Source organism: Charadrius vociferus, unplaced genomic scaffold (assembly GCF_000708025.1).
Source record: "Charadrius vociferus isolate BGI_N301 unplaced genomic scaffold, ASM70802v2 scaffold88, whole genome shotgun sequence".
NCBI lineage: Eukaryota > Metazoa > Chordata > Aves > Charadriiformes > Charadriidae > Charadrius > Charadrius vociferus.
In genome coordinates this window covers 837,581-858,352 of record NW_009649619.1, presented here as the reverse complement: position 1 = coordinate 858,352, position 20,772 = coordinate 837,581, and the positions used below count along the sequence as shown (strand labels likewise).

The 20,772-nt window shown below is 34.4% G+C and overlaps 1 protein-coding gene across 1 annotated transcript in view; it reads right to left on the bottom strand.

Annotated features, from left to right (window-relative positions):
* Positions 1-20,772, bottom strand: part of RGS12 (regulator of G-protein signaling 12) — an 82,129-nt gene that overhangs the window by 6,026 nt on the left and 55,331 nt on the right. The window contains exons 8-16 of the mRNA XM_009890517.1: positions 19,619-19,772; positions 18,315-18,391; positions 16,345-16,545; positions 15,312-15,385; positions 12,413-12,539; positions 11,368-11,464; positions 9,790-9,866; positions 9,114-9,267; positions 5,953-6,570 (exon numbers count right to left, since the gene is read on the bottom strand). Of these exons, the coding sequence (XP_009888819.1) occupies positions 5,953-6,570; positions 9,114-9,267; positions 9,790-9,866; positions 11,368-11,464; positions 12,413-12,539; positions 15,312-15,385; positions 16,345-16,545; positions 18,315-18,391; positions 19,619-19,772 (1,579 nt within the window). The remainder of the gene's footprint in view (positions 1-5,952; positions 6,571-9,113; positions 9,268-9,789; positions 9,867-11,367; positions 11,465-12,412; positions 12,540-15,311; positions 15,386-16,344; positions 16,546-18,314; positions 18,392-19,618; positions 19,773-20,772) is intronic.

Here is a 20,772-nt window from a genome sequence, read left to right as displayed (position 1 = left end):
ATAACTACTACTGCTGCTCAGTAGTGGCATATATAATCAAAAAAGGAAACACTGCAAACTATGTTTGCTGGAGGCACTGACCTTTTATACGCACGGCTACAACAGCTGCTGAAGGGACCCACAAAGACATTTAAAAGCCAGGAACAGTCCGAGAAGAAATAAAATAAGTAGTTCTGAATTCTGATCCAAAGTGGCATGCGTACCCTCAATAACGCTGCCCAATTTACTTAAACTTTGTTTCTCCACTGCTAAAATTGAAATAATTTTTGAATCCTCCCAAGCCATAGGCACGACAAAACATTTCCGCGACAGTCTAAAAGTACTCAGCCCTCAGTTCGATCTTCCAGCGTTTATTGTTAACGTTGGTTTGCTTTTCCATCAGTAGTCAGAAACAGCAGGTTTAATCATTGTGGAGATTAGTATGTTGGGAAATAGTAGATTGAATTACTTCAATCAGTTTTAATTTAGTCTGCCATTCATTAAGGTATTTTCCAATTAAGAAATTCTAGAATGTGGTTTAGCAGGGCTATGAGTTACATGTCAACTAATAATTCACCTAAGTTCATTCCACTGTTCAAATCTAAGTCATGTGTCTGAATAGATTTGGTTTTAGCCTGTGTTCATTTGGTTCAAAGAGCAGTTGTAATTTTTCTAACATTTTATCTAGTCGGTGATAAAATTTGTAATTCTCTCTAAAATGCGTATCTTGCTGTTTGACTGAAATAAGCTTACATTTCAAATAATTATCCCTCAAGGCCTTCCTCGCTTCCCGGTTGTCTACTCTTAACATAACTCTCCTTCTCCTTTGTTTGTTATTGATCTCAGTCATGTACTACATTTAATTCTCCAATTTAATCATGCTCTGATTAAAAGAGGACTAACAGATTACGGCCTTAGTATTACTGGATCCCCACGAGTACTTCTTCATATTGATCCAGAATCCAATTATCTTCTATAAAATTGCACAGAGCCAGTAAGGCTATAATTAACTACAGGACAATAGCCTTTGTTAAAAATAATGGTTCACATTATTTTTATTTTTTAGTCATAATCCCTTCCTTTTCTTAAATTTTTATTTCATTTGTTTTCATTTATTTGGCTATCTTGATTTACACAGGAAACACTGCTGGATTTTCTCTAAAATATGCCACGTGAATTAAGGGATTATGTAAAATATTAACTACATAAAATATTACAGAATTTATTAAAAAAATAAGGGTTTATTTGGAATTTTTGAAGATATATGCACAATTGTTTTTCATCTCCTTAACTATCACAAAGTTCATTGCACCTGGAATTCATTACCCTTACAACTGAGAAATTTAGTAGCCAAAAAGTGAAAGTCACAGAAATACCACTGATATTATCTGATCTCTATTCCTTGGTTGCAGCATACTGCGTCCTCTCTGTGAATAATAAAAAGGAGCAGTTGGGAATTTTTTTTTGTCTTTGGGAACAATAGCCAGCCCCAGGCTCTGAGAGTCCACCCTGCATTTTAATTCTGCATAATTTATCTTTCAAAGCAAAAACACCCTAGCACTGGTACAATCTATCCGATTTCTGAAAGAACTCTCTCCAACAAGAAAAGAAGCAAGTTTCTTTTGAGAATACCATTGCCCATCGATTTCAGAAACAAATCTATTCCAGAAACAAAGCGGTAGCTTCAGAACAAATTAAGTAACTGTTTATATAGTCTAAATTCACCCTTATCTTCCATAGCCTTATTATTCAAGTTTAATTCCAGAGAATTCACCGTGCTTTTATTTTCCCTAGCTGGCTCTCTATCTTAACCAATTAATACATACCTATTAAAAGGGAGTTTTGAATAAATTCTTTATTTGACTGAATTGCTGGATCCAGTCTATACATCTACTAAAAAAAAATCCCTTCTTACTTGGTAAGCAATAATTCCATTGACTGCAACTGTAATTTCATTTTAAGAATATTTCTCATTCTAAATGAAAAAAAAAAGGTATTTTTTTAATTATAGAAGGAACAACTTGATGGAATCAAATCTACAGTCTGTGCATCTTCAGTCTGGATTGCTGCAAGTTGAATGAAACGGTACTCCCTGAAAAAGCCCAATTGCTACTAAGACTAAATGCCCACCTACTTTGCACTAGAGGCAACGATCACGGTGAACAACTCACTGGCCCCAGCAGAGTATCGCTGAATAGTGCAAAGCCTCTGGCCTGATATTCACAGCTCCTGTGGGGACTAGAGGTTTGAAAGACTGCCTCTCCCGTGACAGCTATTTTTCACTTGGGTAATGAACATGCTTGACCACCTGGAATGGGACAACATTCAAAGTACCTAGACTATACCATGCACCTGAAAAAAAAAACCAAACAAAAAAACTAAACAAAAAAAACCCCCAAAACCCACAAAAAAAAACCAAACCAAAGAGATTAAACCAGTATTTTAACACTTTCAAAAATGAACGCAACACTTCAAGCCAATTACAGCACATACTAATTAAGTTATTTCTTCCCCAGATGGGTACCACCACCATTATATGTAGAGACATGAAGTAAGCGCACTTCAGAATTAGTGTTCAGATTCCAGAAACCCCTGACTTTTAAAGTGGGAAATTTGCCAGAACTAGCAGGCTTATTCAAAAATAAAGACATTTTCTTCTTGATGAGAAACGCAACTAGAATCAGTAATGATTCTTGTATCGCAAACTGATTTGATGTGTACTTCATAGCTAAATATTACTACAGTATAAACACATTTCACTTTCTTAAGAAACTTAAGATCTGTGTTTGAAAAATTGCTCTTGAAAGCTCTGAGAGATGCAAACATAATTTTGCTATATTCCATTATTCATATTTTGCTCTCTAGATCTTCAGATGAAAAAAACCCTCAAGAGTTCCCCGTTACAGGGATGGATATTGGGCTGGCTTCCCCTCCCCCCCATCCTTTCCCAGCATATATAAACCCAACATATACAAGCCCAACACATAATGTAAGCATAAGTGTCACTTGCCTTCATACCAATTTGAAACCAAGATTATAGACCGCTTTAAATTATGTAGTCATTATTTTTCTTTTTATCCCAACATTCTAACTCAATAAACCAATCAGAAATGCATTTTCCATTGATAGGAGATTATGAATGAAGAACCATTAAAGCACTTAAAAAAGCAACCATTATTAATGATTTAGTCCTTTGAACTACCGCTTATTGACTGGAGATAGTTTCCAGTAGTCTTTATTATAATTACTGTGCATCATTGAAAAGTCTTTCCATGCAAACTCCACGAAATCATGAAAATAGAAAAGTTTTGTTTCAGCCCACACTTTTTCCATAAAATCACCGTTCTTTTGTAGAATACAGTTCCCGTAAAATAGTAGCGTACTGTGAGGGGAGTGTGGAAAACAGTTAAGTGTATGCAATAAGGCTGTAGCAAAAAAATGTGGTTTACAACTTTCTTTTAGATTTTTGTTATTCCCGAAAAAGCAGATAAAAATCTGTTTTTTCACAAAGCTAAGAGAAACTAAGATTTTAGTTTTGCAAGATTATATTGTTTGATTTACTTAAAGGTCTCTCATAGGTGACTGACAGAAAAATAAAACACAGTCACCAGTGAAAGTAGAGTAAAATAGTCAGAATACATGAAAATTAAAATCTGTAAAAAAAATTAAGATAATTCAATATATAGGATATTAGTTATTTGTTGTGGAAAAGTCTGAGTAATTTTAAAAGGGGAACTGCTACAGAGCTTTCAACTGTTTCATTTTCTTTCATGAAGGCCCACAACAATGTGGGAACACAGTGACTTTTGGAAAAACTACATTTTCAGCCCCCAGAACACAATGAGACCTAGGTAACAGCACCACAAGCCTCTCTGAAGTATTTTTATTTTTTTTTAAATTAGGCTTCACAGTACTGTTACGTAGGACCCATCTGTAAGAACGAAAAGGGCAGTGCAGTCTCCAGCACCCATCCACAACCCTTCATTTCTTACCCAAGACTACCAAATAAAAAGGTTGTTATATTGGTTACTCCACATCAAATGAACTGAGATCACCAGCTCATTTCTTAAAGACCAGGGAAGAATTGCTTTAGTTTAAAATAAGAAGGAAAGTAATGGATATAAAGTTTAGCCCAAGAACCCAGAGACAGAAGAGACGCTCCTTTCAGGAGTTCCTGTTATGACTCATTTAAAAGAAATCTCCTGTCTTATCTGCCTTCTGGTGCACATGTCAATGCCATGGATTTCACATGTGACCCATCAGCATCTCAAGACAGCATTTGCCCTTTGATATCTAGATTATTAACAAATACAACGTTTGTCAACTTAGCTCATATCTATTAATCTGTTTGTTATTAGAAGAGAATTTCAATCAGAATTCTTAATCCAGGACTGAAAGAACTGTTTTGCAATAATGAAGAAAATCAAAGCTTAAAACCAGTTTGCGTAACTAGGTCTAGAATTTATTACTCCTGAGAGAACAAAGATACAAAATACATGTGAAAACTACACAAAGATTTCTACAAAGTAAAAAGTAGAAAGTGGGAAAAGGGAAAGCTACAGTTCAGTGGTTACACAGGAATGTATGGCATGCATTAAAATATTGTAAATTCATGAAGTTTTTTTTAAGTGCAAATGGTTTTTTTAACAGTTCTCACTGAAAAATATGCAATTTGATACCTATGTTGTACACTTGTCATATTATCAGAAAGACACCAACACAAATCTATGCATATACACATCAATATGTCTGAAGTACATTTCGTGGTTTTGTTATTTGTAGGCACTGGTTACAAGTCTGTTCAATACTCAGTTTCAGAAATTAAGTGGTAGCGCTTATAGAACATTTCTCAAATACTACTAATAAAGGAATTTGTTTTTTAAAATACCAAGAGGATGAAATAATCTGCATTGCCATTTATGTGCATCCAACAACCAAAGAAGTATTTACAAATCATCAACCATACAGATAAAGAACAGTATCAAATACTCTGTGTAAAAAGATAAATAATTAAAATGTATATTCCCACATCACAAAGAAATGTGATCATACAAATTATGGCACCATATGTTTGTGAAACATCAAAAATAAATGTAGCACATAGATACCTCTTCTTATATTTTACATTAAAATGTACAGTACAGTGACTGTAAAACGTCAATGTCACAACACCCATTGTCTTCAAACTCTTGTTTCTGGTAATAGCAATTACTATTAGAGTCCATGTTTATAAAGAAATTCCATGCTTCAGCCTTGGGCTAATATTGCTCTGTGATATTGCTAGACCATGAAACTTACATCCTAAAAAAAGTTACGTATTTTCTTTAAAATTATCTATTAGAAAGAGTTATTTCCCATGTGAATATTCTGTGAGAAAGCGTTATAGATGCAATTATATCTCTGTGTAGCAAGTATGGGTTAAAAAAAAGCTGTAACATTTTTATTTTTAGTCACAAAAATCTAATTTATTAGAGAAACAGTTTTTAAATTAAGGTTTATCCATTTCAAATTTTAATCATAAACAGTACTGCAATTTTCAACACATAATTAGGGTTCCTGCTAAAGCACTTAAAACTTCCAAACCCTAATCACGTATCTCATTATGACAAATGGAACAGAAAATCTGGAACGCAACAGTGTTACGCAGCTCAAAATGCTGATATCCTGTTTTGTACTCCTAGGGTAAAGAATGAGATAATTATAGCATATGGATGTATTTTAAAGGTTTGTCTGCATGTGTCCATTCTTGGCCACATGCCAAATCCAAACAAAAATACATTGTTAAAGGCAACCAGAAATATTACAGGTAGTACAGACTAAGGCAATGAAAATCTTTTTTTTTTTTTCTTTGTAAAAAAATTAAGGTGCAGAGAGAATTTTCTTTCTTGTTTTAATGGATGCCAAATAATGATTAACAGTGCCAAGGAAAAGTAGTTTTACATGAAAGGAAAGACTATTAAAATCTAGAAATACCTGAATTGGATCTTTGATATCCAGATTTTTCCTGATTACCTGCAAAAGGAGTTGGGGGTGGATAGTTGGCTTCTGTGAGTTTACTGATGTCTGACGGTGGTGTTGGTGGTGGCGGCGGAAGCAAAGTGCTGTTAGGGCTACTAATATCTCCTTCAGCCACAAGAGTCAAGTCTGCCACATTCTCATCATCTACCATCTGTATGCCTTCAGCTTGTAATTCTCTTGACTGCCTTTTCCATATTGCTGCATTGTTTTCCTGTGCATGCGGAATTGGAGACAATGCAGTATTAAAAGGAACACTGAAAGTCTTCTGACTGTGGAGTGCTGTCAAAGCAGATTTATGTTTATTTTCTGAGTAACCCATTTTCTTAACTGAATTTTCATTAAAGTTTTGCACAGACTCCTGTTTTCCATTTGGGGATGTACATCCATCCTTGCCATCATTTTTTGAAATTCGCTTGTTGAGGCCTTTAGGGCCTGTGGGGGTAGATGAGGACGGTTCTGGTCCAGTGGGCGGTAAACGAAGAAAGTCGGGAAGAATAAGGTCTTCTTTCCTTAGCAGTCCACGTTGGTCATCTGCTCTGTTACTTTGAGCTTTGGATATGAGTTCAAAAAATTCTATTGGGGAAAAACCCAAAATTGACAAGTTTTTGTCAGAAAGTGCAATGTCATTAAAACGTAAATTTTCAGCACATTTATTTTCCATGAAGATCTTCAATTCTTTCAATGCTGCCTTGAAATAAGATCCCATGTCAATTAGGAACTTTTTCAATTGCAGCAATGTTCGCTAGCATTGCTATAATTAAGACCATCAGGACTGCTATTGTAAGAGTTTTGCAGTTTAGAACAGCTGCAATTCACTGAGCCTTGAACACATCTTCTATTTTATGCAGTTAATAAATCTGTACACACACACAGAGGATTTTTTAATTCTTTATACAAAACAAGGCTCTGGTCTTCCTGACAATGGGTGCACGTTTTTATATTCTGGATGGTTTTTACCCATCTTAACTCAAAAATAGCCATGCCATTTGAAAGTTCAAAGGTTCAAAATGTTGCAAACTTCCTTGTTATATTGAATTTCTCTCAGTTTAATAATATTTCATCACAGTTTAAATTCAATTCATGGTGTAGTTTAAATCCAGGATGTTATCATCAGAGGGCATGATCAGATGATGATTTAAGGAACCCCATTTTACTTTGCACTGCAGTGTATCAGTAGCTTATAGGTAGTCAATAACCATCAAAGGAGCCATTACTAAAAGCAATGGGGCAGCTTTTTTTATAGCGTTTTAAACACAATTAGAAGTGATTTTCTGATCATGTCCTTAATGATGTCCAATGGTTTAATATGTTTCTATATATAAATAATACTCATAGCAAATCACCACTGTTCTAGAAAGTCTCAAAACTTGGCAACAAGAAACTTATCAATCATAAGCCAAAAATTATACCACTCCTCAAAAACGAAGCAGCACAACAGTATATGAACTTTTCAGTACAAAACATATACATATAAAAATATTTAACTCTTAATATAGGGCCTCTGCATGTCCTTATTTTTCAAGAAGAAAGCATTGAGACTATGGAATATTAAAGATGCTTAAAAAGGCCATCTCCAACAGATGAATTAAAATCAATAGCTTCAACCCAGCTTATAAATATTGCTTGAAGCAAAAGCCATTACAAAATAAAGCACAGAATGTTAGTATCGGTTTTAACTCAGCATCATGTGAGGTCATACACTTGCACTTCTATGACCTTGTCCCTAATCCTCTATTCACATTGCAAAGCCTGCCAAATATATTTGTAAAAATGCCTTTTTAACATGCTTTGTCAAATGCCATAAAATCTGAACGTAGCCAAGATGGAAGCTTCAAAATGCTTCTTATTGCCAAAGTTTTGCAAAATGGCGGTATGCATATTAAAACATGCAACATTTCTGAAATATGTGTCATACAAAAATGTTCCTTTTTGAAATTTCAAACTTCATAGAACAGTTTTTGTGGTTTTGTGGTGGTTTTTTTTCATTAAAAACAGTCTACAACATTTGGTACGTATTTTCCAAACTTGGACAAATTTCACAAAATTCAAAATAAAATGTGAAAGCCTCGAATTCTGAAGTTTTCAAATTATGTTAATGTTTTACTCAGCCCTAGGAAGAAAAATGAAAATATTAAAATATGGAAAACAAGTTAACAAAATAGTAAGCAACAGAAAATAATTTAAAATGTACTAATATTTTGTAATAACACTTCTATTAACAAACATCTATTTTGCAATAAGACTTTTAGTCACAGCATTTTTTTCCTTTCTAGTCAGTGGACATTTATTCACAGACGAACATTCATTTGCTGCATACCTGTGCATAACCAGGTTTTGGATATGCATATTAGGGAACATCAGCAGGAAATTTTAATCGGTGGGTAAAACATGTCCTCTGATTTTTTTTTCTACTTGGGAAAATAAGGAGGAACATGTAGGGCCGACAAGATTGGCAACAGCTTCAGTTAACGCCCTGGGGCACAGGGTGGTATGTCAGGTTTTCTACTGCTACGCTGTTGTTATTCCTCTATCCCATGGACATCTTTCTACAAGAAAGTCAATTTGCTGAGTTCTTTTCCAATGATATCCCCCCAAACTATTAAGATGTAATTGAAGGTAAAAGTCAATCTCCACAGTCATCAGATTGTACTGCCCTGAGAGTACAGCTTAAAGCTTAAGCATAAAATTTTTGAAAATTCTTTCCTGAGTAAGTTAGGGTCTACCCCATTGTGCAGAATGCCTTTCAGTGAGTTAAAGACTCTTACGTAAAGGTGAACAGAAAGGCAAGCTTCTCCATGGCTTGCAAAGGGTATTGAATGGGATATTCAACTGCAACTGAGTAACTAATACCTTTTTATCTTACCCGGAATTAGGCAGCTTTCACTTTTGAAAACCCCAATAAGAACCTGCGTCTATCTTTAGGTATTCTTAATATTTTACTTCCAGCTTCAAAAACTTTATAATTCAAACACAGTATCAAACAAAAATATAAGGATCATGACTATGATTTTCACAATGCAGTAATGAACACAAGGGTACCTTTTCCCACACAGATACAAAATTCTCATTTTTCTAAGACTACTTATGTTAATACATAAACTATAAAGTTCACATACCCTCTGCTTCATCCAAATTTATTTTCTGACATTTTTTTTTCCCAATCTTTGCAATAGAGTCTTCTCTCTTTGACAGCCGGACTTCCCTAGCATTTTTTCCATTTTCGCCTTTCATTTTGATAGAATTAGACTTTCCTAGAGTTCTTCCCTCTCCCTGCATTAGAAGGAAAGTTAAGGTACTACTTACATTTAGGCTCCATCATGGTATATAAAATATGGTCTAAGTGAATAAAAAAGTTATTTTGAAAACATATTTCTCTAACACCACCACCACAAATGTTTTAGTTTAATCTTGACTATTGCAAAGAACACTTGCCATAGTACTTCCTAAAAATGTATAAATAAATATAATATTGTTTACTCTGAAGAATTTACATTACAGAAAGGGCCTTTGAATTTCAGAGTAATTCAATCATTTTCAAATATAGATAAGACAAGGACACACAAAACGACAAATATAACACAGTGAAAGAGATATTTGATTCATCATGAAGACAAAGTTCTCACAAATAAATGCTGTTGACAGTGGAAAAATACTGGATGAATTATAGCTATACTCAATCTAGTTACATAATTTAGCTGATTCAAAATCATGAATGAATGCAGCTTTTAGTACAGAATTCCCGAAGGAAACAAAAGATGATCTATGGGACAAAAATCATTGCAGAAGACTTACAGTAGATACTTGATTTCTTGAAGTAGTTACGGTTGCACTCTGTTTTACTGATGCACCTTTTTGTTTATCTGCAAACACTGAACATAAACATACCTTCTATAACTACAAATTTATAATTTCCCAAAGAAGCAATATTTAAGTTACAATGATGCACAAAACAGATTTTTTGCTTTAAAAAGTCTCAAAGACGTACTCAGACAATAGGGTGATCACAGTTGATATCCCTGATACTTTCCAGTCAAAACCTACCAGAATCTCCATCTTATCTTCAAATTTTTCTAATACAGGCAATACTTTTAAAGTTTAAAGATGCTAAAGTTTCATTTAAGTTCTCCTAAATTTTAAGTTGATTTAGATCAAATAGCTTTTAAAGTCTCAGCTAATAATTCAGTTTGTAATTCTCAAATTTAGAATTTAAACAAGAAAAAAAAATCAGCAGAAAACACCATTGACAGGTCACGTTGAACCTTTTCCAACCTGTTTCATGCATCAATTGTTTTCTAGACATTGCCATATCCTCCTTGTCTACTTCTAAGTAACTAAATGGGTCCTTCAAATTACATTTGCCTACGACAAATATACTAACCAAAGACTGAGCTGCAAACACAGAATCATGGCCCTTTTTCACTGTTACATTGCCACGGAATCAGCCTACTGCTAAAGGGATCCTCTATGATTTAGGCTTTTATAGCAGCTGGAAGCACATAGGATTACAGTTTTACTTGTAATCCTTAAACTATTTATCTGTGAGAGTATTTAGATTGATATCTTTTTTCAAAATGACAATTGGTTCTGTTTCCTAGAAAAATGACAAATCTGATTCTCTTCAATAAATACCTCCATCTTTATTCTCCTAGTTCTTCCTCAAAGAGGATCTCTGCTCTAAGTCAATTTAATTTAACCGCAGCTAATTTCATTTTTAAAACTAAGTGTTCTTATAAAAAGGTCTCATAATGAAACTGAACCTTTACTCTCAAGGCTGCTTACATTAATCTAGTAATTGTGCCAAAAGGTTGTGAGCTGTTCAGCTGATCAACTTCTACTTTTCACGTTATTTTGTCCAGGGAAATCACGAATTATATGGTTTTAGTATTATCGCCATAAATCATCACTTAAAACTGGAGATCTAGGCTCTGCTATTTTCTCACGTTAAAAGAAGGGAGTTATCACAGCTGTATATACAGCTGTTGCACAAACTGCATCTGTTTTACTGATACAGAATATTTCTTTTCAATTAATTGCCAAACTCACAGAAGTTATTTGGCATTTTATTCTCATCATTATTACTGGGCACTATGTCCCTAAACGTCTGTGTGGGTCTATGGCTGAGTGCAAGTAAAGTATTACTAGCGCAAAATTTCTTAGAGCAACAGTAAAATACTCGGTATCAACAGATGTATTTAATCTTCAATCTTAGGAACTGCCCTCCTTTTTAGTTAAAAAGAATATACACTACATGTGACATATCCAAATCTAATTATGTTTACCTCACCTTCACATCAGCAGAAGAAACTGACCAAAGTCAGGGTTTACAAAACTGACTTGACATCGTAAATAGAAGCTTTTATGCCAACTTACCTCTACCCTTTGTTGGCTCTTTTTCATCTAGAACAACTCGCTGACCATCCAGATTAGATATAGGGACACCAAGATCAAGTGGTTCCTGCTCACCATTCTAAAGTCGGATCACAGTTTGTATGTAATAGAGAAAAAGCTGTTTTCAGAACAAATTTATGCAGTCTGACATTTTTTGAAAGAAAACGAGGAAAGCATTTTTACATTTCAGAGTAGCCTCAATATATCTTTCTTCTACCATTCTAAAAATGTTTATTCTGTTTGTGTAAAACTACCTTGTTAACAAAGAGTGTAACCCATTTAGGCAAGGAGAACGGTATTTCGGGAAAAGAAGATACACGGAGAAGAAAATCATCCAATTTGCAAGCGTGCAAAAATACTCTAGGATCGTTAGGGTGTGCGTTCAACAAATCATATTTTTCAGAGGAAGTCTGAGATTATTTTATATTCTAAAGTGGTTGTACTTTGTTAATTTTGTAATTTTATTAAATTATCTTTATACCAACATGTTTTCCAGTTATTTTAAAAACATTGACTGGTTCAGCCAAGACAGCATACATTCTACAAATGCCACAAAAGTAACTTTCCATTCCTTGATATTCCATTGTAATAGAATAGAGAAAATGCTAGTCGAGTGGTTATTAGTAGCAAAGTTACATCAGTCTGCTTCCACAGAAATTTTCTGTGAGGAGATATGAGGCAACTTTCATGATTTCCAGGATAATGGAACAATAGCTTTAATCTCAATAAACTTTCCCTGGCTAATAATGCAAAAATTTGAGCTCTGGAAGAGGCTAAGTTCAGGCTCTATTATTTAGTAGGTTAGATTTATTCTGAAGGAGAATATACAACAGATGCAGACTAAAGCTTTGAGGTAGTTACTATTAAGCATAATGGTTATGACTACTATGCATTTTCATCTCAACGTGTAGTTGTAAATACAGATTTTAATGCCTAATTATAAGGACAGGAATAATTTCAGGGACTATCATAAGATCTTCTCCAGACAAAAAATATTACAGATTGAATTACATCAAAAGATACTTACTAGTCTTGCCACAAGTTCATTAAGATTTAAACCATATTTTGCAACCACAGGCCTTAGGACCTCTGTTACTGGTTTGGTGGGTTTAGCTTTCAAACCAACTGATCGATTGATTGGAACAAGATCCAGCCTGAAACATATCGATTTTAATGTTAAGTATGAAATATTCCAATAAACAAAATGTACAAAATATACAAAATCCAATCTACAGCAAAGTTATACTAGTTTATAGTTAGAGACCCTGAAACTTCACTAGCACAGATCTATCCTAACCTGAAGGTATAAAGCATTTTACATACAAATAAAGCTTCCCCTGTTTCACTCGCCAGAGCTGAGTGAAGGCATGAGCCAACTTAACTGCATGGTGATCCTAAGCCCAGTTAGATACATTCCATAGCACTTTCATCTTTATAGTGAGATTGCTCTGACCACTCTGGCCCAGGAGTGCTTCCAAAGTGACTCCATGCCTTGGATGCAAGAAAAATATTTCTTTCCACTTCTACAAGAGAGACTCACAATGTCCTATTCAATTACTTGAGATGGGCTTGGACAGGAATTTTTATTTTTAAGCACGGGAATAAACACAGCAGAATTCCAGATGATGTTAATTTCAGGCGAGATGCCACCATATCACAAAAAATTGCTGCAAGAGAAGCTTACATGTAAAAACTGTAAAAGCAATTCAGTTGGAATTTCAAGAATAAAGACAGCCCTCTTCAGTCTATTATGCAATTTTATATCATTTCATCAAAATAGAAAAAAAATTGAAAACCCAAACAAGTATTCAATTCTTGTCTATTTCCCTGCACAGAACTGTGCCTAGTTTGTTTGGTTTTGGTTTTGTTTTTTTTTTAAATGCTCTTCATCCCCAAATTCCTCCACAACAGCCACATTTGACTATAATGGCACTATAATATGAAAACAAGGGCAGGCTTATTACTAACAAAACTACCAGAAGAAACATACAACATCAGAAGAAATGAAAAATATTAGTGATTTTGTCAGACAATTAAATGTAAACCCCATCTTTTCTCTCACACAAATTACTTAAATACAAGATGTTTAGTCTTATTGACTTTTCCCCTCCACAAGAAACCTGAATAACTGAAACTTTGTCTTTCATATTTTTTTTTAATACAACAGCCACTAAATAGAAACGATCAATTTTAATAATTAACTGGTAATTGACACAGAAGCGGTAGACATATAGGTAACCAAGTATATCCACAAAGTATTTGTCTTACGTCTGAAAATATTCCAAATATTTGAGTATTTTTGCTTACACCATGTCTACCCACAGAAGGAAATAATGTAGAACATTTCTGCATGTTAATTAAAACACAAGTAACATATGGTACTGCCTACTTAAAAGTTCCTTTTTAATTTGGAAACTCCATAAACTCACACCTAATAAAAGACTGAAATTGAATATGCTATATCGTATTCATTAATCTGAGGTACCCTTAAATAGAAACTAGCCCTACTTCCTAAAGAAAAGTAACATAAAGCCAAAATGAAGAATGCCTGGCAACATAAGTTTTATTCACTCCAAAAGCAAACTCAATAATGCAACACAAACATTCCACTTCGTTACTTTTTCCTGAAATACTTCTTTCAGGAGTTTTCATAGCACTAGTCTGGATTTTTACAATTTAGGAACATTAAAACATCTTCTGGCATTTTGGAAAAAAAAACAGAAACAGATTCTTTTGAAAAAAAATACTATAAAATAGTATTACATAATACTAAATATATAATGTACTGAATAGTATTATACCCATATTAACAACAATATTCTAACATTGACTTGTTTAAGATTCAGGGTGATAAATCTATACTCGGATGAATTTATATACTCAGATGAATTTATATTTATACAGTTAGTCTTACTGCAGTCTGTCAGTTAGGCACATAATTACAGATGGAACTAAACGGGAACGTGTACTCAGTAAGAATACCCATTTAGTCTTAAAGGCCTATTTTTATGTTGTTGCATTTTGGATTAGACTAGGAGACTTGCAGTTCAATTTCCATCTGATTCTCATGTTGCTTCAACCTACTAAACATGTCTCTGACTGATGTGGAAGGTCCCTCTGTGCCTGCAGAACTGTCCTACACGCTTGTTCACAACTGCTTCAGCATGAGCAGTTAGCAGTTAAAAGTACCTAACCTGGAACACTGGCATCAAAATCCCACGTGTATCCAAGACAGCAATCCAGAAAGCTTCCTCTTGAAGCATTTAAAACTCGCTAGGTGCTGCTCTACTCAGTTTGAAATGTTCTTGTAGGCCCACATTTCTCCCACTGATCCTTACTCTGGTTGCCCCGATCTGAATTACTTTTTAGAGATACCCCAATCTCACCATTACCTGTAGAGGAAGCACTTAGCATCTGGCTCTAAATCTATTGGATATCGGTACCCAAACATAGGCAGGATATCTAACTTAGGCACTTGTGTAACTCATAGAATCCCCATGCTAAATGTGTATTCTCTTGCCTAAGTGTTCTTGCAGCCTAAAGTAAAACCGGATTTTTACTTTAAGAGAAACTCAAGCTGTGAGTTAACTGCAAGTTGTGGAAGTCAATCATTTTCAGTTACAAACGTTAGGTCACATGCCTTCTTCACATGATACTCTGCTTGATACTAAGGTCTATTTCTTTTAATGTGCCTGTACAACGAGTGGGAACCTTAGATCCCCTAATGCTGGATTCTGGATAACGATTTAAGATGTTGCATTGCATGGCTAACTGGATTTTTTTAACGGATTCAGCCAAATTCTTTTCTGCATTAACTACTGTTTTGCTGCACAGGTAACTGGCAATATACTTTAGTGCACTTACAAAAAGTAAAATGGAAAATGGGGTGGAAAATGCCAGAGGAAGATAGTATTTTTCATTCTTACCGAAATAAAGTGCGTTTTTCTAAACGTAGGTCCCGAGACTCCAGGATGCTACTGTCTTGGTGCAATACAAGTGGCTAAAGCGCACACGTCAGGAACAAAAGAAAAGAGAGCAAACGGATTTTCAAATATGTAAAAAAGAACAGCTGAATGTTTAAAAAAAATTTCAGATAACTCAGAAAATTATTAATATAGGTTGTATGCATTCTTGTGGGTATTCATTTACAACATGCAACGTGATTAAAGTGTACTTATTTTGGCTAGTTGTGAGACAATGACCAAACTTCAACTTCCACTGGAGTCAGCAGGTATTCAGGAACTCAGTGTTTTAATACAAGCCTAGGTCCTTCAACTTAAATAAATCATTACATAGAATGAGGCATCAGAAAATATGGCAAGTTAACAGTCACTAAAAGACTAGGCACATAACTATGCACACTCATTGATTTTTGTCACTGTAATCATCTAGATTGATCATAAACACAAATTTAAGACAACAAATGTTTCACTTCCACAGCTTCTCTTCGAATTGGAGATACATGTGTTGGAATAAGAGCCATCCCCCCCCAACAACCTAGACTGCTGTCTTGGAAATTTTCCTCAATATTAAAACATATACCTTAATTCTAGCATGAATTAATCTCATTTCACCTTTGAGCAACTGAATGTCATTATGTTTCTTTGCTTTAATGAAGTACCATCTACTACAACACACTTGTTTTCTTTGTGGATACTTTCAATTAAGTACAAGCTAACCGTTCCCCTGGCCAAACTACTGGACTAGATACCTAAATTAACTTACTATTACAAGGACATCCTTGTCATAAGCTCTCTTCTGCTTTCTGTAATGTAGATACCACAACCACAGTACTCCACCAGTTCTAGTTTCACTAAAAATCTCCTTCAATTAACTAGCATTGCAACATAAAGCTACAGGTAGAACCAGGAGATACATGTCACTATTGAGAGAAGGTAATTCCTTATTAGTAAAATGAGTATGAAATAGCTTTAAAAACATCACAGAAATATGCAATACCTTATCACCTCCAACTAAAAAAAGGTCCACTGCAGCTATGTTAATACCATGTTTCTCGCAGAGCCCAGATAGCACCTCTTTGATAGAGAATCCAGATTTAACAGCCATTTTGCTGGATGAACCATCCGGAAGGTTTATACAGCAGTATTTGGGGGATTTCTCTTTATCTGGTACAAATGCAGGTAACCTTGAGGCTTCAGACTTGACAAGACAAAGAAAGAAAAATCAGTGCCCAAAGGGAAAACCAGGAATAAGCATAAACTTTCAGAGTCCATACAAATCAAACTAAGCCAAGAAGCATACTTTCTACCCTGTTTACAGTTTAGAAACCCTTCAAAATATCACAAATATCCGATAAATTTAAATCCTGAGAAAAAAACCCCAAAAGTTTAAAGATAACAGCACTGCACAAATCTAAATGTATTTCAAGAACAGATAAAAGTTTTAAACAGCAAGTATGTAAAACAGGTTACAAGATTCTCAAACTGTAGAGCAGAACTCCTAACCAAAAAGTTTAAGTAGTGAATAAAATCTTATTTAGCTTCCTAATAGTTCTCTGTACTCAATAATGACCTGCTGATGTAAAAATTACCATTGGCACATTATGAATTAACATGAGCACCTTTAAACATCAGGTTCCTCAAACAAAATTTCCTCCTCTTTTAACATAATCTAAATGCTACATGTAAAAATACACCACAGAAAAATTAAAATATTGAAACAATTCACTTAATGACCATGCTTTTTTTTTTTCATTAAAGGGAACAAAAAGTACAATGTGATGGGTTAAGGCTAAAGGGCACAGCATTAACCTTAATTCTAGAGTAACAGCAGAATAGTAACACTATTACAAAATATCAAAAGAACCTTTGAAAATTTAACAAAAAGCTCACTTATAACACTACAGACACTACACAGACTCTACAAAAATACTGTTTTCAACAGCCTTTTAGGGTACTCATCATGCTTTTTCTCTTCTCTAAATCACAGTAACTTTCTGACTTAAACCAGTTGGAGTGGGAGAGGAAAGAGGGGTTATTGCCTTACAGAGGCTTTGCATTTTCTGTTTGTTAAGATAAGACTTTTCCGCAACAGAAATAAAGATGACTGCCATGCTTGCTTCCCTGATCAATATTTGTAGCATAGGCAAAAATTACATAGTTGCTAGAATCTAGTCTACTAGAAGGATATCAAGACTACAAAAAAAAAATTTAAAATTTCCTTTATATTCTTCCTCCATATGAACGTAGTTAAAATAAATTTAAAGTATTACATTTATGTTCTATTATTAATACTGTTTTAATTTTGCATATCATTACGTGCATTTTACACTGTGAAGGTAGAACTTGATGGTTAGAACTCACAGCATCTTCAGCGATTTTTTTCCTACATACTACTACGACTAAATCAGAGTTTGCAATTAAATTCCCCACGTCTTTTCTCAGATTTCAGAAGCAGAGGTAACTCATAATGACAAGAAGAAAAACTCTCAACTTAAAGAGAAACGGAGAGGAAAGAAGCACAACAGACACTGGTACCACAGAAATCAGCCTAACACAACCTACATAAAACTTTTCCTCTGCTTGAAGTGTAACATGTGGTTGTTCAGAACAGAATCTCAAAGCACTGGTAGGTGGAAAAAGCTGTTTACAAAGAGCTACACTAGGTCCCTTTGAAAGGCAAACTTTTATTCTGGAAGTTTATTGGTGCCTGAAGTTAAGACAGACAAGCTGCAAAGGATATCCTCCTGCTACAAGGGAAAAATAAGAAACAATATATGAACACAACCTCTATTACACATCTAGTATTCTAAAATTGCTTAATATTACATCTTGCCCTCTAACTATATCACTTAAAGACCCTTTCTCAAAATATTACTTCAAACAAATTACTTCACACTGCTTAGAAAATTAGTAATTCACTGTTTTTACTGCTTCCCCACTTCTTCATTATGAAAAGTTGGCCATTACCAAGTCAAGACTAGCAGTCGATGACATGGAGCCTTGTGATTCCCGTCTGTATGATAACCCATTGGACTGAATAGAATCTGTTTGTGGAAAGAATCAGCAATCAGTAAAAAGGTTTATTTTTATTATTTATTATAATAGAGAAAGCTATTTCAAATATTAGCCCCTCTGGTCGGAAAAATTACTCATTAAAGGAATAAACACAAAATCTTTATACTGTGCACTGAAGCATGGAAACCAAAACAATATTTGGTCAAGTATTTCTTGGTTAGGTGGCCCTTCAATAACCCCACTTGATTTTGTATTTAAAAAAAAAAACAAAACCCAAACTAAACCCCTTTTTCTTTTATCTCAAAATGTCTTTTAAAATTATTTTACCTCTTCAGATATTTTGAAGGAAGATAAAGATTTTTAAAGTGCAAGTACGGTGCTAGAAAAATAAAATCTAAAACAATTACTAGTCACTTTCAGAAGTTTAAGTCTATAATCTCAGCAAATGCTTCTGATGCCTTTTCCCATATAATGAGAACACTTAAACTACCCATATGATTAAAGATATCTTGTAGGTCTGGGCCTTTACGAGAAAATAAAGAAGAAACCACAGTAAAAAGATGGTCCAGATTTAGTGCTTTGGTGGAATTTCTCTATTATTTTTAATTCAATGGAATGAGTTAATGCAAAACTTTCACCTCTTTCTCCAGAGGCCACGCACAGGTGCTTTCATAGGGGTACTCTTTAAACTCTCAAAAACAGTTAAGTAACAAACCAACAGATTATAAGGGTTTTCGCAACTCTGACTTTTTTTCATTTTAGTTAGGGAAGGTGGAAACAGTTAATGCATGTGTTCAAAACTGAACATACCTGTGTGGTACTAATAAAAGAAAGAAAGGTAGGATAATGCAGATGGAGGAATTTTTAAACAGCTGTAACTATAGCACTATTTGCATGCACAGCTCCTGAACTTCTCTGTAAAGAGTTGAAATTATCTTACTATAAAAATAGTACCTCTCTGCTTGAAAAAGCAATTGCCAGCACACAGAAATGCAGAGTCTACTGGAAAGCATAAAAAAGGTCTCTTTGAAGTCAATAAAAACAAATTTAAATATTTTCATACTTTTATCTATTTGTTTATACATCCGCTTCTACAAAACTTCCAGTGATACTAGCTACCCTATGGCCTTCTGACTTGACAGTTTCTTTTCCTCTGTCACACCCAAGGATGCACTTAGATGCAAACTAAACATGATGAGATCAGTCACATCTATTATTGAAACAACTCTGAAACGAAGTGGAATGTGAATACTCACCGTTTGGATAATCACCATTTTCTTTCCTCTTCTGTGATTTTCCCAAACTCTTACTTCTTGACCACGAGAAAAATGTTCCCCTTTTTTTCTTCTCAGTGTCCTCCTCTCCTGACTCTTCATTTAAAGATCTTCCTGATTTTGATTTACCACTTAACTATCACAAAACACAATTAAATCATTGGTTGGATCACAGCTATAAGAATATTATCTAAAATAAACCTTCCCACACTTTTTCCCAAAACAAGGGTGTGATGGTCAGGTGAGCTGTCTTCTTTACCCCCTCACAAGTGTATATGCCAGCACCCCTCTCAGTAGCAATCGAAAAGAAAAACCCAGTGGAAATAAAGAGAAATACATAGATGGAAGTGTGCTACTCGACAGGGAGTACAAAACAGTAGCTGCAAACCAGCCACAGAGAGCTCCTGCAAATATGAAAGAACTCTCCACAGCTCACTAGTAATGCCTAAGTTCACGTGGAGAGGCCATTTACCTTGCTTTTAAAACAAAGAATTTCACTTTGGTATTTCAGATATTTTTCCTAGGCTAGGCTTGAACATGAATTGCATTTAAAGATAATGACAAAGTATTGTTTAACATTTACAAGTATAATCAAAGCATTTATTAGTGCTGAGGAATACAAACATCAGGAATGTTTGATATGAAACTAAACTTGCTTTTAACAAGCTAGTATTCTTGTTAGATTATTAGAGTATTCCTTAAAATGCTAGTTTTAAAAAGGTTCCTAGTCATAAAAATACATAATAGCAGATGGGCTAATGTGTAGTGATTGACATGAAAAATGCAAAGTTATAATTTACCCATATAGTTATGTAATACTATGGTGGTATTATCTACATGAAGAAAAAATAAACTCTAAATAACGTTAGGAGATCAGTAAGACTGCTGGTCTAATTTTTAAGAACTGTATCCGTTCTACGAAGAACTATCTTAGTTCAGTAGGGGCTAAGAAATTTAAAAATTATCCTCTGCAAAGATGAGTTAGATTAGGTTAAGCCTTCTCCAATAACTTCTGATAAAATGTCTGCTCTCAGCAAAGGTTAAGATACCACATCTTAATTCCAATATTCAATAAAGTAAGCTTCTGAACTGATGCATTCAAATAATCCTTATTTTTTATTTGTACACATATATTT